The sequence below is a fragment of the Elaeis guineensis genome, chromosome 1 (assembly GCF_000442705.2).
Source record: "Elaeis guineensis isolate ETL-2024a chromosome 1, EG11, whole genome shotgun sequence".
Lineage (NCBI taxonomy): Eukaryota > Viridiplantae > Streptophyta > Magnoliopsida > Arecales > Arecaceae > Elaeis > Elaeis guineensis.
This window is the reverse complement of record NC_025993.2, coordinates 74,064,650-74,091,803: the sequence shown is the minus strand read 5'-3', so window position 1 is coordinate 74,091,803 and position 27,154 is coordinate 74,064,650. Positions and strand designations below refer to the sequence as shown.

The 27,154-nt window shown below is 35.7% G+C and overlaps 1 protein-coding gene and 1 pseudogene across 3 annotated transcripts in view; one reads left to right on the top strand and one right to left on the bottom strand.

Annotated features, from left to right (window-relative positions):
• Positions 1–516: 516 nt before the first annotated feature.
• The window catches only part of LOC105034983 (vacuolar lysine transporter YPQ1), a 57,360-nt gene continuing 30,722 nt past the window's right edge, over positions 517–27,154 (bottom strand). The window contains exons 3-14 of one of the 3 annotated variants that reach the window (XM_010910353.4): positions 17,372–17,414; positions 16,136–16,162; positions 15,953–16,051; positions 7,550–7,755; positions 5,345–5,525; positions 5,149–5,262; positions 4,859–4,978; positions 4,642–4,662; positions 3,453–3,511; positions 3,212–3,302; positions 2,515–2,628; positions 517–819 (exon numbers count right to left, since the gene is read on the bottom strand). In XM_010910353.4, the coding sequence (XP_010908655.1) occupies positions 2,548–2,628; positions 3,212–3,302; positions 3,453–3,511; positions 4,642–4,662; positions 4,859–4,978; positions 5,149–5,262; positions 5,345–5,525; positions 7,550–7,755; positions 15,953–16,051; positions 16,136–16,162; positions 17,372–17,414 (1,042 nt within the window). In that variant the 3' untranslated portion in view covers positions 517–819; positions 2,515–2,547. Of the gene's footprint in view, positions 820–2,514; positions 2,629–3,211; positions 3,303–3,452; positions 3,512–4,641; positions 4,663–4,858; positions 4,979–5,148; positions 5,263–5,344; positions 5,526–7,549; positions 7,756–15,952; positions 16,052–16,135; positions 16,163–16,361; positions 17,347–17,371; positions 17,415–27,154 lie in introns of those variants that run through there. The other 2 variants (XM_010910354.4, XM_073254736.1) reach the window with 2 other exon arrangements.
• Positions 23,069–24,371, top strand: LOC140854736 (uncharacterized; annotated as a pseudogene).

Genomic DNA, 27,154 nt, shown 5'->3' with positions numbered 1-27,154 from the left:
CAAGTAGGCCTTCATTCCTTATCCTTCTCAATCCTTTTTTTTTTTTTTTCCTCCTTTGTTCTGTCACTTTGTTGTGGTCGAATATCGTTGCAATTAACTCAAATGTAAAATTAACCGGGGCTAACAATCTTAAAATCAACCCTAGCCCATGCCGGGTTCACGTATGATGGAAGTTGAACATTGTTGAGGTTTCATCAACGATAGGCACTCAATAGATTCTCTTTTTATAGGCGCTCTGATTTTGAAATAGATTTTCAGCTATCCATCAAGACAATGCATACCAGGGGTTCCATACCAGCGATATTATATGTTATTGTTTATATCTCCCTTTATACCAAACAACCTCTTCCCTTAAAATTATATATATTATTAAAAAAAAATCTATTTTAAACATCTTCATTGATAAAATTTTATGGTCTCTTATTTGAATCTCTGTACGTGCAAGGGCAAGAACTCACCGATTGATGCGACCGTCTATTTGTACAAAAAAAAAAAAAAGAAAAGAAAAGAAGTTCATCGCACAACAAATCAAAAATTGAAGACTTATAAGGAGTAACTAAAAACATCACAAGAACATATACTCAAGCTAAAACAGAAGGAAAGAAAATCATATCCTCCAGGTTATTACACATCTTAACGAGAATATTGGAAAATAGCATTCATTTGGAAAATCAAAAGAAGGGGAAAAAACGAAACCAATCAGAATTATCATCTTGGCACCAACTTGTATATTGGCATGATTATCTTGCGCCAGCATAATTCAAATGCTGATAAGCAGAAACCTAGTTAGAGGTTTGACTTGGGAGTGCTTGAATTCACCTAGAAGAATTAGAAAAGAAATTAGATAACAGCAAGACTAAAAACCGCATGAAATTATTACATTCAATGGGCAAAAGCTCTGGTGAAGAATTGTTTAGATTGGTCTCAAGATCTACACCGGAAACATAACATAATGAGCAATCCTTCTTGAAGCAATGGATCTACTCAAGCTACACTTATCTCAAGGCTTTTACACTTATGAATGGGGCAGCGCCATTTTGCATCAACTAAAATAAGTAGGCTAACGGGCAACATAGCTAACATATTTTACCTATATAAAGCAGGCGGCGGATGAAACCAACATTAGAGCTGAAAATGTATTGGATATGTACCAAAATTCGTATCCACATCCATTTCAATTGGTAGATAAAAATATGAAGACATATCAACCAAAGCTAAAACTTCTTTACATATTTGTTCCAAGCAGACATTGATACAAATTGAACATTAGAAAATGTTAATTTATTCAAAAGAAAAGCAACTTTTGAATGTTGCCTAACATAAACGCAAATACAAAATTTCTTTAAATGAAAGCATGAACCAGTTAATATCCACTATTGTTTCTATATATATATATAAATGTTGTGGGCAGATTGTGATTCTGCTTTTGTTTTTTATTCATTCAGATTATTTACGCATGTCTTTTGACTTTTGAGGTTAAAAGACTCACTATAGACCTAATAGCTTGCTTAGGGTTAAAAGGCTTGCTGTTGTAGTTCCAGGATGCAACTCACCAAGGTAAAAACAGGTATTTTATGAAATAGAAATTGAAAGACACGATCACTTTTAAGCCTAGTTTAAATATTGCAAGAGTCATATTAGACTAAGAAACATGCTGAAAAAGAATTAGATATGATCAGAAATGTGAATGTGGCTATATATCCACATCAGCTTTAACATTAATTGGATTCTGATAAGCTTATCCATAAATGGATGAACAGGTATTATCTGATCTGTTTCCACCACCAACCTACAAAGCTTATGGGTCCAACTGGTAATCACTTATATCCCATCAATGTCAGCCCATCCATTGGAAGATGCATGCAATAAGATTGGTTAGCAAACAGAGATTTCCAAGAAATCACTATAACCATAACTGTAACCATCAAGCCTTATCAGCTATTTGGGGTTGGCTATCTTTCCAAGAAATCAAGCATAATTCTTTTCACCAAGGGAAGTTAGGAGTTGTCCTATTGTTTTGTTATTTTCTTGGTAGGTAATCTCAACCTTGACAGGATCATGGTTGGTGTGGTATGGTCAGAGAAAAACTCCGTAGGAAATTTTACGAATAAGATTATAAGAGTATATCAAATGATTGGTGGGGGCATCATGGTCCAAGTTTCTGTCACAGATTGGTTGTTCACTTTAAAATTTCTGCTATTAAGACAATCATGCCATAATCATATTCAGAAGGCAACCTAACAACCTACATTAAGGACATACTTCTGATGCTATGTTTTGGGAATTCTTGGATTGCAGGAATATTCCCAAGTGACAAGATTCACCCCCACATCATTTCAGAAAACTGGACAAGATTTTTTGAGGGTGCAAACATTTACTTAGGATTTAGCAGCTCCCCTAGAAAGAAAAAAGTTTCCAGACATACTGATGATAGGCTTTAATATGTATGGATGCAATGAAAACACAATTTGCTAAAATGGAAGAAAGAAAAGAAAATGCAAGGAAGACTATCACCTACGAAGTCACCAAAAATCAAATTTGCTTCCTTTAAGAAGAATCAAAATGGTTATTTCTGCTTGCAACATTAATGGGCTTCTGAAGGTGGAAATATAGAAACTGGAGGAGAATCTGAGAAACACAGTTAAGGATATTCTAACTGCACTACATCACAATATTATATCAAAAAAAAAAAAAAAAAGAGATCTCAAGGTTCTACAGCAATATAAAGATGCTTCCAGAACTGAGCCATTTTATTTTCCCAAAAACAACATGTTATATTGAAAACAAGAATAAGAACCATCATTTCTTCCATCTCCCTCTCAAACTGTGCAATTAGTTGGTGGTTTTACAAACAAAACAATAGATTGCAAAATCTCAAATTCTTCCTAGGCTAAGAAAACAAGGAAATGATGTGCCCCTCATAACATCCCTCGACAAAGGTGTAAAATGGGTCTGTCCATGAACCAGTGCAAGACAATAGGAATATTTTTCCTGAAAAACAATCCAATTACCCTCTTCCCGCTAGGGGGAACTAAATCTCAACTTTGGTTTACATCCTTTTGGAGAATGTTTCGGGGACACATAGTTACTCTTGAAAAGAGAAGAAAAAATGAATTCTATAATTTACTGTCTGCTGAATATTATAATAATCGAATGAGAAGAAGTAAAAAGAAAAGAAAAAGAAAATAATAAAGGAGCAATTAAAGGATACAAAAGCATCCAGAAGAACACATCCTCCTGCATCCACTAACCATGGCAGGTTAGGTTTGATTCTAGACCAATCTAAGCTGTTCACCACAATACTGCGAAGAAATTGCATGTGTCATTCATTTAGTGTCAGCTTAAACATGGAAACACGTGATGGAATGTTTAAATATTATTTTAGTAACTGTAAATATAAAAGAAGGTGCAAGAGATGGGAAAGTTATAAACACGTGCCAACAAAAAGATACCTTCCTACATATGTTGCATTTCCAATCAGTGCAAATATAAACATCAGTGGACTAAGGCCCTGAAATAAGAGCATAAGAATTAAACTTTACTATCAACCACAGCATCACAATTTACAAGGCACCTACAAGATCTATACAGAATGATGCTGAAAAGCAAAGATTCATAACATGAATCATGAGCAACAGATCTCCAGATACGTTGCCTTTTTGGCATGTGAGCATGTCATCAAATTCTCTGGGTAAGTAATGTACATTACAGGTTATTGTGACTTTGGATTTTTGATTGTTGAAAGAAGTGTGCCTCCCTATCACGCCTCTCTCCTTCTTCAATACCTTTTTTCTCTCATTTTCTTTGCTTCATATGTTAACAATGTATGAATCTTAATCCCAAGCCTCAACTTCTACTAATCGTTGAACACATAATTCATCATTACTTAAGTACCATTTTGGTGAACTAGAAATTTGTGATCATTATGAACCCTATTTCTCATCCATGGTCAACAAGTTACAGGTTCAAGAACCAGGTAGCAGTTGTTCAACATAACATCTTGAATGACACATGATCCTAGATGCTTGATGGCTGATCCAGTTTCAATCAATAATGAGGCATTTTAATAACCATGGAAGATACCGAGTGATCTAGCATTAAAAAAAAAAAAACTTGCAATACAGCTTTTAGTGTTTTTTTAATTCAAAACTGTATCTTCAAAATTGCAAATGTAACATGAAAGTTAGCTATTGAAGGAAAGACACTGGACTGTCTTGCAATTTAAGCATCACCACTGAATGCAGATTTAGCCCAGTTTCAAAATGATCCAAGACAACAGTGCTCCCATTGGCTGCAACAATACTTTGGTATCCTAGAACTTGCACTAAACATTGTGCAATTACTAACCGATTATAATTTCTTATAGTTTCCCACACAGTGCCAACAGTTCTCTTATGAGCATAAAGAAACCCATGCAAGGTATACGCTTTCTTCTGGAGAAGAGAACTACAAATGTCTGTAGATTTTCAATTGTATAAACATTTGTTTTAAGGAAAGGTTGGGTAATTGCACAACTAACTGGAATCAAGAACTAATTCATGTATAATTTATGAAATGATAGTTAGACACAAACATAAGGAACAAAATAGATTTCAGTTGGCAGGTAAGTATCATTTGAGAACAGCAATATATGGTACTTGCCTCCACATTGCCCCTTCTGATCTGGAAAAGATGAAAAACAGGCTGAGTCAAAACTTGATCCTTGCTCCTCATTCGAAACAAATAAAAATTATAAACAGAAAGCAAAAAGGGGAACAATTGTTCCAGGATTTGCTCATTTATCTATTTATTTGCTGTTTTGGGCAGGAGTAAGTACTTTGATATTAGATATAACCCCATTTATATAACAAAATCTCACATTTAAGCAAATTTGAGGAAGCCTTCCACCCATATATATAGCTGCCATTGCCCAGCCAAGTAAGCTTCCTATTCCACTGCTTCCATCGCCATGTCTCACTTGTGACTCAAAAACCTGATCCTGTGGACAGAATGTATTGATTACCATATTTTTCTCTTCTATTTTATATTTTTTAAATGACATTAAGAAACTAAAACATTGTCAAAGAATTTTGATTTGCACATGAGGGAAATGTATGAATTTCATTTATTTTCTAATGTTCCAAACAAAGAGTATCAGCTTTTGAGTACCTGTAAAAGCTTTCGGCCCACTAATATCACAGCTGGATGAGATGATGTACTGAATGCCCTATTCATGAAAAGGTGGACACTGTAGACACCAAGGAAAAATGCTGCAGAAGGTACCTGTATTTGAAAGCTGAGTTATATATCTCTTGAGACAGACAAACTAAAGATTTTGTCATCTACATCATGACTTTATTCTCACCACAGAAAGCATATTTTTAGTGTTCATAGGCGGTGCAGACTGTGGTGGAATGAGCCTAACCACCAAAGGCTCGTGTGACAAATGTTGATCATGGTTGAGAGGTGTTCTGCTGGAATCACGTGAATGTGCTAACCATGAACCTGCTGTAGGGATTGGGCTCTTTGATAAAGAACGAGCTGACCTGGCAAGTGGGATAAAAGATCGTATTTGAACCAAAGAATATGTAAGGACACCACCTATACTTGATTTAGAAATATCAGATCTTTCTATTGACACACAACCTTCTCAGGAATGGGAACTTAACATTATCCGACACAATTGAGGTAATTTTTCTTTCCATATAGAATGTGTCATTAAAAGCACCTTCAGACTTTGAATTTAGGAGCTAACTTATCTTGAAAGGAACATGATATCTCATCAAAACATCAAACCAGATAATGAATTTACAGAGTGTAAGTAGCATGTCAAGTCCATGTACAGATCCATAAGAGAATTTGAAACTTTGAGGAAAACATGAGAAAACCCTGTAGTTGTTATATTGTTTGTGTAAAACCAGAGACTATGATATGAACTAACTTCTGGACTAGAGGTGAATCATACACCAACAGTTTGACATGAGGAAAATCAAACAATGGTTTTCAGAACATCCACTAATAGTGAAGGGGGATCATAAAAGAGGGAGGTAGTGGAGAAGAGATGAAAATGGAGAGAGCACCATTATGGATGTTGTCATTGACAAGCTTTGATAAGCACCACATACACAAATATGAACTGGCTTATACTGACCAAAGTTCTATAGTAGTTCTGAAGCAAAAGAATTAACCTCATAAATTAAAAAAAATGATCAAGGCAAGCTGGTGTTTAGTTCCCGAAGCAATACATATTGTCAAGGAAAATTCTAAAATGAAGACTTTGATGGTGATGAACAATGATCTTTTTTGTTTTGCATGATTGGAGCAAACCCCATTCACTGACAATGACATTAACTGCCCAATGAACCCAAACAATAGAAACTAAGGGTGCGTTTGGTTACACTTTTTGATTTTTGATTTTTAAAAAGTACTTTTTTTTTTATTTTTGCTATTGAGTAAAAGCAAAAAAGTAAAAAGTATGTTTGGTAATTACGTTGCTATAAAGCAAAAAGTAATGTTTGGGGACAGCAGGTGAAGAGCTCGACGAAGGAGAAGGGTTCAGAAAGGGAGGGAGAAGGGGGTGGGGAGGTGAAGAGCTCGACAAGGGAAAAGGGTTCGGACTCTTTACTTTTTGGTTTGGCGTTTTAGATGTGCGGAAGCAAAAAAAGCAGAAAAGCAAATTTTAAAAAGCAAAAAATTTTTGCTTTGCATATAAAGCAATTATTTTGATTTTTTTAATTTTTGCTTTTTGCTTTTCATGGTGTTACCAAACATTGCTTTTTGATTTTTGCTTTTTAAAAATTAAAAAGCAAAAAAAATACTTTTTTAATGGCTAACCAAATGCTCCCTAAGTTAGCATCAATGACATGGAAATGGCAATGTGAAGACATGGCAAGATAATATTCAGTATTTTAGTCAACTATAACAGGACACAAACACCAATATAGACAAGATCAAGCAAGAGTAATAGCCAAGTCTCATCATAAGGCTCTGAAGATGAGGAAGAGAAGCTTCAAGATCCTTCAACATGGTTGACCTCAAAGTTGAGTGAAATTTGAAAAAAATAAAGACGAAGGCTAGTCAAAGAGGTATATTGCGAAGTGCAAGGTATCACAAGCACTAAGACAAACAGAATCTAGACAACTTTAAGAAAAAAGAAATGCACTTTCAACTTTCAAGCATTGAAGAAAAGCCAGATATACAACAAATAAGACATGTATCTCACTGAGCTAGACCTGGTGTCCACAAATATCTAAAAGCAATGGAAGATGAGAAACCATTGATAGCACAGTCAAAACAACTAAGGTGAATCAAACTTAAAGAAAGTCAAGATATCCATTTGTAGCTAATTAATGCAAGCAGCAATCCAAATCTTAAGAATTAACAAGGTTGTATAACCGAAAAAAGAAATAACTGATAACATGGAAGCATGCAGACCTTAAGGCAGGCATAAATGGAGAAACAAGACCACATCAATACTAATCAGGTCAAATAAGAGTGGGGAAGGCCCTGATAAGACCTAGTTCAAATAGAGATAAGGGATGAAGGTATTTCAGAAAGAGTGAAATGTTACATGTAATACAAGTCTCTTCCATAAGAACCATAGCGACCAATAACAGGTGCTGCCACAGGAATAGGTGAACTTGTCATATGCATTCCTTCCCTGATGGGATTTGATCCATTTGCCTGATAATTACTGGCTCTTGGTTCCTTGTCATCCATGTTGTATCCTAGAAGCCTTTCTTTTGTTGATTCGTCTTCAAGGTGATGTCTGTGGCTCTGAATAATTGTGACAAGGTAAAATGGACAAACAACGACATTGTCAGACAAAAGTTCCGTTAAAATTTTATTGATGAAAAAAGTAATGAGTTCATTTTTTTCAACTTTATCTCATCTCCCTTCTTGTCAATAGATAAATATCTCTAAAAACAATTAGGGACACGACAAAAAGTATACTAGAGTTGTTAGATACTCGCTGAATATTGAAAAATTTCTAAAATGATAATTTATAGGTGGTAATGCTAAAATTGATAGATTCTTAAAAAATGTTATAGTTATAAAAAAAAAATAAAAAAATAAAAAAAAAAACCATGTTTCTATCGTTACTAAGTAAAAAAGAAGGAAGATTAGTAACATAAATGTACTGAAAGTTTCAAATATCCCTACAGCATCAAACATATGAAACAAGTCATATGAATCATCATGATTTTTAGCCTCTTAATTAAGAGCTAGGTAGATGTAAATGGAAACAACAAGCCCAAAGATCATCAAAAATGTAAATGCAAAAGTTTTGGCAATCAGTACGAAACAACAAAAAACAACCCAAAAAGACAAAAGCAGACTTCAATATATGAAAATAAGAGAACAAAACATTCTTGTTCGAGAGGGAACAAGTTTGCCAGTTTCCAACAAGGCACATATGCAAAGGAGAAAGAGCAAATCTGCAGTCAACATTACGTCTGTCACATGTAATTAATGGGGAAGCACATATTCTCATGGAAAAGACTTTAAACCCAAGGAAATAAATTATATTTAGGATATAACTAACCTGTTCCAAAAAGAAAAATTGTAGTTGTAGGGTTGTGGCTTTAGACCTCCAAGACAAAACTAAGGTCTAATATAAGCTTTGGATGTGATAAGAGCTGAGAAATCATGGTAATGTAACCAAAATTGCTTTAGCAATTGATAGTAGTGAGGAATCTCATGGAAAAGAGTTCACTGAATGAGTAGATACAGAGTTGGTTAGCAATTACACCAACCATAAATTAAAGATTTTTGTGGAGAACAAAGAGTCTTCCCCAGAAAACAAGCACCCAAATATGCACAGCATTATACCTACTTGGTCTGACTTGATTTTTCTTGCTCCAAAAACCACTGAAGAATATACAATAAAGTTTCAGCTCAAGCTTAACATTTTGGAAGATAAGATTAAGGTGTAATATGAACTTTGAAGGTCACATGAAGGTTAAGGAACCACAGAAGCTATTACCAATACAAATGTACAAATTGGTAATAGAATAAAGAGGTCAACCTCAGACCAAATCTTTGACAAGATCCAAAACCATGGTCACTTTTCGTTCGCAAAGTTGTATGAGATCCCAAGAATTTGCTAGATTTGGTCATATTACTGAATGCAGTGGTTCTCAGAGTTGTTGAATTCCCATGATGCAATAGGATGGCAAATCAAAGAGACAGGCACACAAAGGCATATTAGTGAAATTCAGTGCTTGGCCTGAGGTATCAACTTTTCAAAACCTGGTACATTCTTAGAAGTTATCATGAAGACCAGACACAAGCATTGACGCTTGACATGAGAATTGATACTATCTTACAATAGGAACAATAGCTAGAAAGTATCAGTCTGTGCATCAATATATTTTTGAGGACAGCATCCTAAGGTATTAATACATGCATTGATAGTGGTTTCTCACCAGTGGTAAGAATGCCATAACATGCAAAACAAAGAAGTCTGTATACATCTGGTTTAATGTAAAATGTGGCAATACACCAGCACTAGCACAATAAAAATGATGTATGGAGCTGGATGGCCCTTGGTGGGATTGCATATTGGGGTGAAGGCCACTTAGACTAAATGAGGGATCATCAGGTCCTTTTAATTGTGCAATAAGCAAAGTTGCAAAGTCAGACAAATTTCTATGATAATGATACAGGGAAATCTGAACTCCTCATCTATGAAGCACGGATACTCCTATTTCAGGCGTGTACCAACACCGGATACGTTTCCGATACGGATATGTTTTTGGTACAGCACCGGTACTCCTATCTCTGCATTCTTGAAATTGCAAGTTTGTCCCTTGATGAATCAGATGTGGAGAAGAAACTTTTTACTGATGATGCAGAGAATAAAGCAGCTGAAACTATTATCACTTGATTATCAAGACTTACTATTTTGATTTCTTCTGCTTATTTAGACTGCTAGTTTTTTTTCTTTTCGTTAATTGTAAGTGTTTGTTTGTTTTTTATGATGATACTTATAAATTTAGTTAAGATTTGAGAACTTAATTTTATTAATATTTAAATATTATATATATGATTCAGTTTTTTCATATACTTTTATTAATATTGAAATATTATATATATTTAAATATTAATAAAAATATAAAATATCTAGTCGTATCCATATCGTAGTTTTTTCAATTTTGGCCGTATCAACGTACCCGTAGTATAAAGTATCCATACCGCATACCGATAATTACGCTTCCTAGCTCCCCATGTTTAACATTGTCATAGCAAGAGTTACATACTGCAATGAGGTAATAAAAAGATCATGGAGAAATACCTAGCTAATCATAACCCAATTTGGCCACCTTGAGTAGGTCTTGGTCAAGCTTGGTTTGTGTCTTGACTACGCACCTTCTACCACCAAAAATTTCTCTACAAGGTTCAATTGGGGGAAAAATAGTATGTTGGAAACTTCACTTACTGATGTTTATGATATTGGAATTGGATATGTTAATTAACATTCATTGTGAACCAATTTTATGTAGACTGTACTAAAAACTCCTTTGGTTAGACTAAAATTATTATTCCTCAGACAGTTTGAATTCATAGCAATTGACAAAAAATTAGAGTATTATCAAAAAAAATATTTGAAAATACATTCCACTAGATAACTATAGGCTTGCATATATCCACATCAACCTAATCAGAAATGCTAATTATACTTAGTGTTGCATGCCATCACGTGAAATTGGAAGTGCACATACATATCCAAGTGTATGGCTCAGCAAAATGGGAAGAAAAGGAAAGATGGGAACATGCAGGAAAAAATCACCTTAATGAATCACACATATTTGCCCTTTTTTTTAATTTATGGTAGGAAAGACAAAAGGAATTTAGATTTAAGGTGTTTAGCATACATGATCTAAAAGAACAGAAGGCCTACTTCCAATGTCGTTGCAACAGGTCAAACTCATTGTGGGAGAGGCCAACTTATAATCGATCTCTAAAAGCCACAAACCAAGATTTTGACAAGTATCCAACTTTCCGATGCAAATCCGTGATGGATGAGAATCAAGTTTCAGAAATACCACATATCACCCTCGACAAAATATCAGTATGGTATGCCCCTCAATGCACCATGACAAAAAGGATTATTGACCTTAATTTTTTGAAAAGATAAAACTAAGCCCCTAGTACGGCCAATTTTGGCCTCCACAATTGTTTTTCCCTTTTGCATTTTTCTTATATTTTATTGTCTTACTGCTATGTTACTACAAGAAACATGACAAGATTATCACTTTAAGTCCTCCGGTCATAGTTTTCGATATGTCCTAAAGTTTGTGTTGCTAAATTATTGCATAACAAGAGATAACTTGCAATTAAAATATATGAAAATGATATCTGTTAAAAATAACAATTGCTATGCAATTAGGTTTCTGGAAATCATGGATTTGAATGTGATGCTTTCAATCTGATGAAACATGCTAGCTTATTCTAGGAAATGAATTTGGCAACCAAACACCATTAGATGCACCAAAAACAAAATTTCCAGTTTCCACATTATCTTCTTAGTTACACAAAAAATAATTCTCAAATTCTTCAGAAAATTAAAAAAGGGGATGGAAAGAGGTATTTATCAAACTCAAGCACATTTATAGCCCAAAAACTTGATGATCCTTGCTTCAATCTTGCTGAAATCCAATTCAAAGGACCATTAGCTTCTTCCTATGCATGTTTCCACCTTCAAGTAGTGAAGAACATGCATTCAAACCCTTAAAAACAATATGACAAGAGGCACCAGGTGTGAAGAATAAGAATTGCTCCATTTGGCAATGAGCAAGGATTAATATGGCTTAAATCAAGCTTGATATGCTCAAGTCAGATTGTCTTGCCACCATTACAAGAAATTATAGGGAATACCGATGCCCCTTCTCATCTTACTTGGCTTTTCACTGATATGAGCAATATTTTAAACTTTGTTTTGAACATAGGAGTAAGTAACACTGGTAAAACCACTGATAGGGTAAGATAATGCTAATACTGCAAAAGAAGGCTCAATATAAATAAGAAAGGATATTTAAATATTTCTGAACACAATAATGGAAAGAACTCATCCAACTTTCTGAAAAACATGGTTAGACTTCTACTTTCTTTTTTATTTGCAATACTATAGTTTTCAAATAGAAGATACAGGGGGAAAAGAATTCTCTCAAAGACTTGAAATAATAAGGAAAAGGATATAGAGAGAATTAACAACAATGACAACAATAATAATGAAATATCTCTAAACCAATTTAGTTTTATTCTAGAAAAGTCAACTATGGAGGCTATTTCTATCTTACACAACTAATTCAACAATTGAGTGAGGAGAGAAAATGTTAACACAATTTTCCTTAAGTGGACCAAAAAAAATATGATAGTTCAAAGAGAGGCAACTTGGTCATTAAGGTGTAACACCCAAGGCACAAGAACATGTCTAAGTAATCTTGGTTTTTTTTATAATTTCTACACCATGGGTTGGTCTTAAGCACATGCCCTTCATACACTTAAGCCAAGTTTGACTGTCATAGATTGAAATAAAAAATGGACTTCTCATTCTTAGGATATCCACTCCCAAAAGTCATCAGGAATGACTAATTTATATTTCCATTCTTGGATAAGTATTAGAATATTGAGTCAGTGAGACCAAAGCTCATTATGAATAGCTTCTTCAATGGCATGGACATGAAGAGAGATAAACCCTACCATTTCATTGGCGGCTTCTTCAACAAAAACCCCAGCACCTTAACACCAATGATAAAGGAGTAGGAAAAAAGGCAGAAAAACAATCAGTATTGGAATGGATAGAGAGGATATCTGGTGGAAATCTTATTGTTTGAATGCTGGAGAGCTTTCTTTTATTCCCATGCACATATCCAACATGAGGAAAACAACAGCCAAGCCCTCCCACATATTGTCTACCCCACCGTACAGAGATCCAATACACATCAGTATCAAAATTTCCATCTCTATATTTCTTACCAAAAATGGCAATGGATCATCATGGGAAGCCAATACCCATTCTCACTTCCCATTCTAGCAAACTAGATCTAGCCATAAGGAAGATTTGCAATACCAGTATGTACTGTACGATATCAGTACCAAATTGATAGTCGGTGCAGGAGGCATACGGAGTGTCAATGTGCCTAACTGATCCATATTCTAAGCATACCGATATCATACCAACATGGTACTAAACACCAAGATTGCAAAAGTTGCAAAGGACACTATAAATATATGACCTAGATTCAAGTTAGGTGTAACTCTATAAGAGTTACACCTTTTTTGAATTGGACAACTAGGGTTCCACAAATGATTTGACCCATTAAATATGATCTGCTACCTCCAAACTTCTTGCACACCAAAAATCATGTAATTCAGAGATCCCTAGCCAATGGAACAATTGATCCAGAATTGGATAGTTTAAATAGCACGACACAAGTAATACATTGTTTTCGACTACTTGATGCATAGTCCAGGGGTCTCCAAATAACATGATTTTGGGATGTAAACAAATAGAGGTAGTAAATCATGTCCAATAGCTCGAACAAAACATGGAAGGTCGAACCATCCTGAATCATCTGATTCAGGACATGCCAAACCATACTGGTGATGGATAGGGATGGTTTTGACCTTCAAAACGAGACACCGACAAGGAATTGAGGGATGGAGATGGAAAGAGAGGAAATGGGAGAGAAGAAAGGAGAGGGAAGGGAGAGGGGGAAACGGCCTCCAAAGGCTACTTGGGGGGCAGTGAGGCCACTGCTACTACTACCAAGGCGGTGGGCTTCGTCTGGATCTAATAGAGCGAGAGGGAGAGAGGAGAAGAAAAGAGAGGAATGAGAGAGAGAGAGAGAGAGAAGGGAAGGAAAAGAAGAGGGAGAAGTGGCCTCGAGGTCATTAGAAGCTGCTGGAGGGTCGCCAAGGCCGCCAGAGGCCCCATGGAAGCGGTGGGCCTCTGTTCAATTGAAATAAGGGCTGAAGCCCATGTTTTTTTTTTGTTTTGAATTTATCGGACGAAGTTGGCAACTCTGTTGCCCACTTCCCCATAAATTTTTTTTGGGGACTTTTCGTTGAAGTTGGCAAAAACAGGAAGTCCACAACTACATTGCCAACTTCACTTGAGAAAGCCAAAATAAAAAGGAACCAAGGGACAAAACCCTTGTTTCGATCAAATGGAGGCCCACTGCCTCCGCCAAGCCTCTGGAAGCTATTTCTCCCTCTCTTCTTTCCTTCCCTCAACTTCTCTCTCTCTCTCCTCTTTTTCTTCTCCTCTCCCCCTCTCTGCTTCGAAATGAGGCCCACCATCTTGGCAGCGGTAGCGGTGGCCTTGCCGACCCTCTGGCAGCATCTAGAAGCCGTTTCTCCCTCTCCCCTTCCTTTCCTCCCTTTCCCTCTCTCTTTTACTCCCTTTCCTTTTCCCTCTCCTCCTCTCTACTATGTTGGTTTGGGCTCGGCACAAAATGGTACGACACCATACCAAACCATACAACAGCCGACCGACTAGTCCGGGTCTGAAGATAGCATATGGCCGAAGATAGCATAGACAAAAGTTGTTTGAAGGATATGAAAAATCTTTTGCTGAAACTTGATAAAAGACACAACTTAGTAGGAAACTAGAAATAAATATCAAGGATATACAAAGCTTAGCAACAATAGATGGAGCCTGCTAGTTATAAGAGTTCTTGTCATGCTTGAATTGCACAATCAGTTAGTGATAAGCAATGATTCACCTCCTGCATAATGTGTAAGCACTTGGAATGCATTAGAAACAAGCACACATTAAAGAACCAACAGAAATCATAAGATACAAAGGAATACATTAATTTTTTCTCCTGTACAACTATTTTGTATAGCTTGATAATGACACAAGCATTAAATTATTGAATTAACTACTTAATCCCTTGAAGCAAAGCCCACAACATCAAACCATTCACTCATGTAATTCTTCATTCATAATAAAACCAGTGAAAAAATACATGCTACACCATACTATATATTAAAAAATTAATATTTATCTAGGGCAAGAAATCTCCGCAGAAGAACACTATATGGTCTAACAACTATCAATCAAAATGAAAAGAAGTGCTATGCTTCATTGGTTATCTTGACATATCAATTAATGCACCATGCTCTGTAGGGATAGAGCTAGATTGATGAATTATCACCAAGAAATGGTGTATCTGTTGCCAACCATGCCTTGGCCTGGATGTTACAGGATTTAAATCAGAAAAAAAATTAATAAATACAATGCTACGGAAATAGAAGATCTCTGTTTCATACAGATCATACTAGATATATTCCTTTTCCTATTTTTGCAATGGAAGAAAATTGTTATAGCTTAATGCACTTAAACAATATTGCATGAGTTGAGTACGTCATAAGAATTTTCTCAACTGATGAGCTTAGACAACATGATGTAATTTTGACAAGATACTAAGCACTGCACTGTTAATGATAAAACAACATAATGTGATGTGGCCCTAAAAAAGCATTGAGCTGACAAAAGAATTATGTTGAATACAATCAGGTCTTTCAAGATAGACAGTGACAAGATCACATAAAAGTATCATGCTCATGCAGCAAATTGTTGATAATAATACAGCAAAATGAAAAATGTCCTCAGTCCTCACAAAAATTTTCATGCAGAGAAATTACGCAGACAGGGCATCCACCTGAGCAAGAAAAACAATAAAGGGAAAACAAGCTTTCCTCAGTACATATGGAATATATGAAATATTGGGACATGTGAAACCAACTGTGCCATATGATCATTTCTATTTATTTCTACAGGGTTGCCAGATTGAACAGCAATGAAGATAAGCAAAATGCGAATGTGAATTAATAAGTAGATTTCCAAAGGAACGCTTTGCAAGTGGATGCTAATTTGGCTTATATAGGGGATGAAGATAATAAAATGGAAGTTTGAGTACATCATTTCCATCCATTAGCAACAAGCTCACAATAAATTTACCTTATGACATATTCTGTCATTGTTAGCTTTCAGGCGATGATAGATGTGACCATAATATACAGTCTGTGCTGTCAGAATCGCAGTAGTTGTCATGTATAACTGCAAGTCAACAGATGAATAGGATTTCACTAAGACTTGAAAAGTTTATTTCACATAGAATGGCTTTTAAGTTGTAATTCTCACCAATGCCATATAAAATTGTGTTGGCAGCTGCAAAAAATAAATAAGCTAAGTCAGTAAATTAAGCATGTATGAGCCATCTACAACATGGAATAGTGTCTCTTATTAAATGGTATACAATGGGGTGCAAGAGTTGCCCATATATTTGATGAATCAAATTGACTCGAATAAAGGGGCTATATGGATTATCTGGTATTGAGTACAAAGATAACACATGTCAGAATCTTACCTCAAGGCTCCAACAAAACATAGCTTCTGAAGGCAGATGAAGATGTTGAGAACAAAGAAACATTGTAATCAGAATAGTAAAGACAGGTCAGAAACCAGAAATTTGAATCCATAATTCAAAATTTGGGACATGTAAAGCATGTTTTGGCTGGATTCCCTATCAATGTTGCTGAATAGAAATCATAATTTCACCTACCTAAATCTACGATATCACCTGCCCTGCTGACTATTTTAACCCTGAAGAGCTAGTTCTCTGATCTGCCTTCGTCTTATTGCATGTGTCAGCATCCAAACTCCAAAGACATGAATAACCATATAGCTTATCATGTGAGTTAGGTTTGGGGCATGCAGGTAAGGAACCATAATATAAGCTAATAACAGTTGAAACAGATTGTCTACAGGCTTGGCATCTTTCTAACAGAGTAAATGCAAATATACTATGGCAATATCAGTGGAATGGCTAAGAGCATATGTTGTAGTAAGCTCACCAAGGCAAACACGTGCCTGCACATGCATGTATATGCATGTGTATGTATAGATGCACAAATGCATGTACTGATGAGATGAATATCAACTGGTCAGACAGGTAACAGCCTAAGATGCCCGAAATGGAACAGATGTGGGAGGCATTAGATGCATGAACACAGAGAAACAATAATATTGTTATAGCTCAAAGGTTGAGGTTCTACAAAAAGGGACATGAGGATTGAAAGCAAGATTGTGGCATCGGAAAAGGCCTATAGCCTTGGTAGCGATCTCTCTATCAACTGCATGTGCATACAATACATATCATGTGAAAGGGATTTTAATGTTATTAGACTTACTAAGCAGTAGAAATATGTGAAATTCTTTACTGAATTCACATTGAAAACGGACAAAGAAGCAGTAATCAACTTAGGGTACAACAACACAAACAGTCAATCATAATATGTTGTATAAAAAATGATACAGGAAATCTACTCCAAAAATTTGGCAGCAAAATATTAATATGAAGATGAAAATGAAACTTACAGTAGCAGGCTCCAGCAGACAACCAATAAGATTAAATAGATCTCTGCAGATGGATACAAAGAATAGCAGAAGATTCAGAAAATGTAACAACAAAGAAAATGAAATTACCAACAGGGGAAAAACAATCTTTTCCTTAAGGACAAGATTGCAGCTAATTCAATGCACATTTGTGCACTAATTTAAACTTAAATGCAGGCAGAGCTTCAAAATAACTTAAATGCAGGCAGACAAAAAGGAAGACCTTTCAGCTTCATCACATGTAAATAGGCATTAGCATAGAATCATTATATTGCAAAATCATTTCTGCTTAGCCCAAATAGTTTTTCTAAAAATTGTATAAAGATTAAGTCATATTTCTTAACAAAGCATTTTAGAATAATAGAAAGAAGTTAACATCTTGCAAAACTGAGAATGATTTCTTTATTTGTTAGACAAGAAGTGAAGAAAAAGTGGGGAGTTTGCCTCCAGCATGTGGTGCTGTCGCAACTCAACCATGTAAGGATTAGAAGCAGCTGGACCACTACATCAGGTTATTAGGCCGATCCAAAAAAAATTAAAGTTAGGCCAGGCCAAGTTTGATGTTCCACTGGATCAGGTGAGATCAGGATTTATCAACCTCAAAAACTTTCTTGTGTGGGTATGTATTTAAAAAAACAAAAAATGGTAGCTGTACCAGACTACCCATACACTCCTCGGTACCCATCCACATTAACATGGTATCAATATGCCGGTGAGATAATATATCGTAATCAGGTGATTACCAGCATGGATAGTAGTACCAGTGCCTCAAACCTTCCACGGACCAAAATTCAAATGGCTCGAAGCCTCAAACTTCAAATACTTTCTTACAATGGATACAAACAAATCATCTCTGATGTACTTAGAAACTGCTCATGACCCTACCCTATTCTTGAACCTTCTGCTAAGCTCAACCCTGCCCCTAGTTCAGGGGAGCTGAGAAAATGTCTCCACCTGCTGCCAACAGTCCTCGTTTAGAACCCTACCAGACAGGCCACTCATCCCCTCTGTACTTGATGCATGGGTAAGAAGAATCTGAAACATTTGAAATTTTGCATATAGGCGTTTTGGAAGAGTAGCTCTTAGTGAACAGTGAGGATAATTGTTTTTGTTTTAATACTTTACAAAGTCATTTGATGTTCAAGAGGAAAAATAAGGTTTAAAATGCAAATATGCATACCCCATCAATGCAGAAAGTAACTGTCAATTCACATCCAACAAATGACTATGACAGAAACATCAATTTTTTTTTATCTGTTTATGTGAGACCTCCAAACCAACTTAAAGCAGTGCTGAGAATCTCCAACTCTTACTAGGGATCTGCCTCCAACTTTCTCAAGCAGGGGGCAGAAGAGTTAGAGCAAAAAGCCTGAAGATTATATGGTAGGCAGACTCCTAGTAAACCTGGTACAGTTATCCCCAGCCTCTTCTTGGGCACTCCCAGTGCACAAGTAGAACTAGGTCAACTAGGGGTTGTCAATAAGGAGCCAGGGCTGAGACCAGGTTGGATTATATGCCCTAATTTGTTTCTGTATCTATTTCTAAATACACATGGATATATATATCTATCCCAGACCTGGAAAGGGATATATTATCTGGATATGGTTGGATTATATGCCCTAATTTGTTTCTGTATCTATTGCTAAATACACATGGATATATATATCTATCCCAGACCTGGAAAGGGATATATTATCTGGATATCATTATCTAAAGTAGCACCCTTCTGCATCTAAATATGATTTTTTTTTTTTTTTTTTTTTTTTTTGGGATTTGGAAACACATATCTGGTCAAATAAAGGGTTAAACTATTTATAGTTCCGACAAAACCCTCAACTCATTTTTCATCACAACTTCTTATCTCATTTTACTATTCTTTCTCCCTCCTTTGTCCATCCCAATCCCAATGGAGCAACAATTCAACCCTAAGTGGCTAAATTAGCCCTTCAACCTTAACTCTAGCAATGTCTTGCCTCATGGCCTCAACTTTGCACTAACAAGACCATCCTCAAGAAGATTGCTGCCCAGCCCTAGTCTTTAAAATCAATGCTATTATCCTGAAATCTGACAATCAAGCATAACCTTCACCAGCTTTAATCCCTAGGCCCTATTCATTAGTTACCACCTTCACCAGATCTCCCTCCATCCTCACCAACTTCTCCAAACTTCTTCTTCACCCACCTCATCCCATCTCTCATGTTAAGTTATCCTTTATTCCTCCCAGTCTTATGTCCCAAGTGGTCCTATTTCACTTTAGATTTCCCATTGCTTGATTCCCATTTTGAAAAGGACACACAGTGTACATAGCAATGCACATCGACACATCACAATAAACAAAATATCCAATATATTTACTTCTTGATTGATGGTTACTTAATGTAAGGGAGTATTTTCTACTATTAGCATCTTGTCACTATCGGTGTATCATCTCAAGCATCGATTTTTTTTTTTCACTTTCAATGGTTACTTATAGTGGGGCATGATATGCTCGTATTGGAGATGGTGATGGGGAAGTATAACTATTGCCCCCAAAACTATTATGCAACATGTCACATTTGTGGAATGCTAGGTCAAGTCTGAGTACGAGGAAGCAAGTCTCTTAAAAATATTTTAATAAGAAAACACTTAGGAACAGGTGGAGGGCCAGTTTTGGAAGAAATTTGGAAGCAGATTTGCCACAATATAGAAGATTACAGCTACTACACTCTCTGCTAATACGTCCAAGGACTAGGCAGTGCAGGTTCCTTTCTACCTCAATGAAGAGGACTACATAATTTTAAGTGAAAGCAGTATAGTCTCGAGATAGTTATTGTTGGATGCATGTCTAACATAAAGAGGATCAAAGGACCCCTTTCCATTTTTTCATATTTTTTGTATAAAGGAGAATAGAAATTAAAGATATATTTGGTAAAACTCTACCATGTGGAATGCTTTGGAGGGAGACAACTGATAAGATAAAACCTTATAGCAAGATGAACCACAATTGCGAGGGATTGCTTCCCACGGCAAGTTGGCGTGCGGGAGAAATTCAAACTTCCATCCCCAAGGGCAACATTGAGTAGCCCAATGGTCATGACTAAATGGAATAGATCCTACACTAAATAGGATTCAAATGAATTCAAGGATAAGTGGCACCGATCTTGTTTGATGAAGTTGGGTAGAAACTAGAAACCATTTGTGGTGTTCAAGTAGCATGCAAGGGCCCTCTTCAATGGGACCCTAATTCACCTTTTACAGATTGCCTCGATATATTCCGTATTAAATACAAAGATCCTATCGACGGGAATTCCCGATCATCCCTCTATTCCTTGATTGAGGTGCCTTCATGTCTTGCTATTGGTCACCACTTTTCTCAAGCTGAGTTGATGATGCAAATGGTGGTCTAGTGTGTGTTGCCTAAGGTGAGAAGTTGCTAGAATGCACTTTACCTGCCAGTCACCTCCTAAAGGTGTCGCTTTATCTTCTAGAGTAACTTCTATGTCGCTCTGATTCCAAAAGATCATTTACCTGCTTCTAATTGGCAGCCCCTTTAAGGGCCTTGGCTTTACTGCTTTCTCAGCTCAAATGACGCCTACCTAGTTGTGGTGTAACTTTGACAGTTGCATCCATGATCAAAGCCTGTAGCTTCTTGGTGCCAATTTATGTGCCCCTTAACCTTATTGGCGTGCTAATTAGATGTCAAGAAACCCTTTGTTCAGATCTTCTCTGAGTTCATAATCATCATCCATGCACCTAGCTCGTGCTTCAAGCCACCTTTCATCCAAGGCTTGGCCAGGATAGATTTCAAGGTAACCAATAATGAAGAGTTTTTGTAAGGATTTTTCTTTGTATCTTTGGGATCTTTTCATTGTTAGTTGTGCATGAAATGAGCCCCATCTTGATTCTCATGAAAAGTTATGTTCAGATATTAATAACACCGGAGGTTTCATTCTTTATTAGATCGTATTCTTATGCCTTTATATTTGAACAGTGATATGAGTTAAAAAGGAAACCCACCTATTGAAGAATGGAACATCAAAGTAGAGGTCTGAAAATTGTTTCCAATATAAAGAAATATTTATCTTAATTCCTAGCTTGATCAAGACAGATCCACAAAGCGACTATCCATACCTAGCACCCATTAATGAATGGTTCTACAATTAGCATAAATTTATTTAGTTTTCCCCTTTGATTGCAATTAACTAAAGGGGTCTGATTTGCTCATGGTTCATCAATTTCTTCGAAGGGAACTTTGTTGAAAAGATTTATGCTGATGATGAACCTTCATCTCCTTAAAGTCTTAAATGTACTGTTCTGATATGATAATCCTCAACTTTTTATGTTACATTCAACCTTTTTTTTTTCCAAAGAAAATATGAAAAGAGTTAACGGCAATATGTATCAATACTATAATAAGTACAAATATGGATGATGGATATTTAAATTGTATCACTATGTACTTATTTGTTTCATGGGAAGAGGAGGGGGGAAGTGTGGTCCATGAGAAAATGACAAAGTAGCTTATGTTTGGTTGGAGGTTTCAAATGAGAGATATGGAAAAGTAGCATTATCATGGGAGCTTCCCACCTCCATATAGGAAGTAGCAACCCACATTGGACATGGGAAATGCATTTTTTCATGGGCCGGGAACCTAAAAAGCGTAGCCCTCATTTGCTCTCACTCACTCAATCTCTTCTAGCACCAATGCCTCTACTTCACCAGCTGAAATCAGTTGATTTTGGTCAAATCAAGGTGAGTGTACAGAAATTCGACCCAACAAAACCTTTTCACCAATTGATTTTCAGAATTTTTGCCATATTTCTCATTTTTACACTGACCCATTGATGTGAAGGTTCGGTTTCACACGTAATGTTGGCGTTGCTGTTATAGATGGACTTTAAGGCAACGTTAGGCAACCAGGTGACATTCTCACAGCGTATGAACTGCAACAGACGTTGATTGTTTTTTCTTTTTCTTTCTTTTCTTTGTTCTTTTCTAAAATAGATATGAATGCTCTGTTTGTTAACTATTTTTCCTTTGACTGTGAGTGTTGTCGATGCAAGCAGACTTCTAACCTTATTCATTCTTTATTTCTGTGTTCAATTGTGAGTGGTTACTAGTACTACTGATGGGTTTGATGTAGATGGCCGCAATGAATTTCATCCTTTTTGATTTTTTTACTAGTGGTTGCCTATTTCATTTTCTCATTCGGTGTTGTTGCTATCTAAAACTGATTTTTGTTTTTTGGTTGGTTTTGATGCATTTGATACAAACTGATATTTGAGTTAAATTGAGTATCAAATTTTTAGTAGATTTTCTATTTCATTTTCTCTTTCCATTGCATTTGATAGAAATTAGTATTGAGTCAAGATTATATATGATAGAAATAGGTCATATTTGAGTTCTAAGTGGACTAAGTTGTGCATCAACTGTTGCTACCTTAACTTTTTTCAAATAATTATAGATTAATTCTTTTAGAGGTGAATGTAAAATACCCATTTAGTATGAGGAACAGCTTAAGGCATGTTTATCAGTTTTGATTGCATAGCTTTTTCCATTATCCATACAATATGTTGTTTAGTGACTTCAGGAGGATATTTTGCAATAGAGTTGATATTAATAAACTCCTTGAGGAATATATTCTATGTTATTTTCATCAGTGAATTCTATTCTATGTTATTTTTATATCTTTGGTGTGCTTCTTTTTTGGTACGAATTAATACAAATTCGTATATGATACTGTTTAAACTTTAAAGACTTCTAAATAGACTCATGTAGATAATTTAGTTAGTTTTATGTAATGTGAATGCTTGTTGCTTGCTTATGGCAGTTATGGGCCTTATGGCTCATTTACCTATGTCTGGAAAGAAGAAAATGGCAATTAGCATTTTGGTAATATACAAGACGATGTTGATGATAATGTTAATGCTAGCCATGATTCTTGAGACCTGGGCATGGCTAAATGTTTGGATTCCTAGGGAGATGGTGCATGTTTTTTGATAGAACACTTAATAAGAGGGTGGTGAATAGAATAGCTAATGTTAGGCTTATGATAATAGAGAGTGATCAAGCTCGTATTGATCGACCTAGAATGGATAGGAAGGCATTTTGGAAGCTTTGTGAAATGCTTAAAGTGGTTGGCAAATTGGAGGAGAATAGACATGTTGATGTGAAGGAGAGTTACAATTATCCTTCATACCCTAGGCCATCACTCAAAAAACAATGTTATGCAATTGTACTTTCGTAGATCGGGTGAGACAGTAAGTAGGCATTTTTATTGTTGTTTTGCATGCTTCTCGAGGCTTCATGGGCACTTGCTAAAGAAGCTTAAGCCTATCACAAAAACATCAATAGATGAGAAATGGAAGTGTTTAAAGTGGGTCAATATTACAGTTTAGATTTAAGGGCAATGTTTTGGCTTATTAAATTATGAAATACTCACAGTTATGTACATATTGCATTTTAGAATTTTTTAGATACATTAGATGGTGCCCATATTAGAGTGTGGGTTTTGGAGGACAACTCCAGATATCAATCGAGGAAGAATGAGATTTCTACAAATGTAGTTGGTATATGCTGTAATACCCCAACTCCCAGCCACCAAGAATTGCACGAATCCTAAAGCATGGTTTTTAAAGCACAAAAAAAAAAGAAAAATAGGGATGAATGAGAGGAAGAAGACTCCCAATAACCCTAAGCCCCCTCTATAAATAAGATACCCCTCCCTTCCACAGCCTCCATCGTCGAAATCCTTTTGCCTCCCCCTATTTTCTCCCATTGTTTTTCCTTCCTTGTTCTCGATTAGATGGCATTGTGCCGGCAGATTCGTGGCCCAAACACCGCTAAAAGCAAGGTAAAATCCCTTAAGAAACCTTCTCTTCAATCCCTTTTGAATTATAGACTAAGATTTCCATAGTTTAATCACTGATTTTCTTGAAAAAAGTTGGATCTCAAAATACCCTGTTTTTGGCCGTCCATGTTGTTAGATTTCCAGCCATCCTCACTGTCAAGCACCGGATTGGGAAGCTATAGCTGCGCCGCCATGGGCCGCACCCCAATCATCTTTCCGAGCAAGACTCCATTTGAGTTGGGGGAGAATAAGGGGATTCAAGAATCCCCATTTTTCCTAAATGAAGGAAGAGAGAGAAAAGAAAGAAAAAGAAGAAAAAAAAGAGAAGAGAATAAAAAGAAAAGAAAGAAAAGAAGATTTTCTCTCTATTTCTCTCCACTTTCTCTTTCTAGTTTCTCCCTCTGAAAAGTTTCTCTCTCTAAATTGTTTTACTCTCTTCATGGATTCCTCTCTCTAGGATTGAACCAGCAAAGAATTTTCTAGATCTTTGAGAAGATTAATGATGCATTTGAATGACCTTAGTGAAGGGGTCCCAATTTGTGATCGTCGGACAGCATGTCAATATGCACCTTGACCAGATCGGATTCCATTAGATTTTACCACCCATGATTTGATGAAATCGGTTTGCTCGGACTAATCGAGATGCCAAGCTATGTCACCCGATCAGTTTTGTTGTACCTCATTAATTTCTCTTTCCTCTGACATTCTTTGTTCACTTGATTTATGAACTCAATGAAGGATCGCCAGCCCTATCGCTCCAAATCTGATTTGATCCGGTAGCCAACTTTGACCACTTTTCTGATCGAACAGCATATCTGTATCATTCAAATCTTCATCAAACATCATAAAATCCGATCTTTATTGATCTCTATTGAATCCTTGCATCTTTAATGATCTTGATTAAATAAAAATATTTGATCAAACCGATTTCTAATTATCGGATGGCGTACTGACCTTCATCTTGACTCTTATTGAATACTACTAATTTGATCATCCTCAATCTCTGTTGAACAATCTATATTCTAGTTGGATCTTGATCAGATAAAATTAAATAATGGGACCAATCTGAACTATTGGATGCCGCTATCCATCAATCCAATCTTTCTTAGTTATTTGTGCCCTTTCTAATTATTGGACTTGACTATAGATATCCCATAGTGGGATACTACTACGATATGATCTATGAATTAAAGATTTTGAAAAAAAAAATTTAGAATTATGTGGATTTATTGGAATGCATGAGGTAAATAGTGCTTTGCTTTTCCTAAATTTATTGGCAAATTATAAAATATTTTTTTGACATAATTTATGAAATGATACGTGAATTTGATAAATGATATTTTATTATTGAAAATATCTTATTTTAAAATGTTATAATGAAGCATGATTGAAAGTATTGATCTTGTTATATATTACACCTGATTGATTCAATACCACATGATTATGTCTATTCTTATCAAATTGGAATATGAAACATTACTTATGAAAAAAATTTTGATTCAAGATGATTTGAACTCTCAGCCTGACTATGTAGAGGATCCCGCCAATGGGGGCTAATACGTTGGCAATTTATTAGTCCTGAGAATTTATGTCACAAGCAGATACATGATATGTCACTAGCAGATTTGCAAAAAACTACCAGTAGATTCATGATTCCTAAGAATTTTGCTACCAGATGATATGCAGCATGCTGTAAGATGACACACAGCTTACCGCAAGATGATATGCGGTGTTATGATCCTACCACAAGGATAAGGTGATCATAGCTCATGGTTGACAAAAATTTAATATTTTGAAAGAATTGAATTCTTAAAAACAACTTGACTTTTGAAAAGCAATTGAATTTGTCATGAATTACGTTTTGATAATGCTACATAATAGAAATTGAGTTTGAACTGATGAATTCTATATGCTTATCCTTTATAATGATTATTTATTTTATTGCTTGATTTAATGTAGTTGAAATGTTCATTGCTTAGTGGGATGTCTAGCTTATTATCTTCTACTTTATTATTTTTACAAATCTTGAGAACTAAAATGACATGGAAATATATACGGAAGAGTGATTAGAAGCAGAACCTCGATAGATTTGTTTTAGATTAGAAATTTTACTGAAATTGATGTAAAATCTCTTGAATATTGTTGAATTTATTAAGACATTAAAGTTAGAATTTAGATTGTAAATTTTAGACTTAATTTATTGATTAATTATTTTACTGTTACTTTATGATAGCATGATAAGATACCTTGCATGCTTGTAGGGAGAGTTCTCTATAAGTATGTAGTAGTTGCCATGACCCTTAGCTTGTGATCTTGCTTCGGGGTATGACATATGCTCATACGAAATGCAGTTTATTTATGTGCTACCTAGATGGGAGGAGTCGACACAAGACAATAGAGTCCTCAGGGAGGTCATTTCTCATAGAAATGGATTAAAAGTCCCACAATGTGATTTTAAGTCCAATATCATAGTTGCTATTTTCCTTACAAGAGTAGGATGGTAATTTTTTTCACTTTTTTGCTTGATTTTGAATGAATAGGCTATTACCACTTGTGTGATGCTGGATATACAAATTTTGATGGTATCTTAACTCCCTTTAGAGGTCATAGATATCATCTTAATGAGTGGAGGCAAGGTCATCAATCAACTACCCTTGAAGAGCTCTACAACATGAGGCACTCAAAGGCTAGGAATGTAATTGTTTTGGCTTATTAAAGTTGAGATAGGCAGGGCAATCCTTAGAAGCAATACTTCGCACTCTATTAAGACATTGTATAGGTTCATTTCTGCATGTTGCCCGCTGCACAAGTAAACTGAAGAGAGATGTCTATAGATCCTATTAAGGCTCTGTACAGTAAGGAGTCATCTCAACTTAGTTCCCATATGAGCAGGGTGCATATATTGAGTACATTGAGTCATCTACATCTTGAAATGC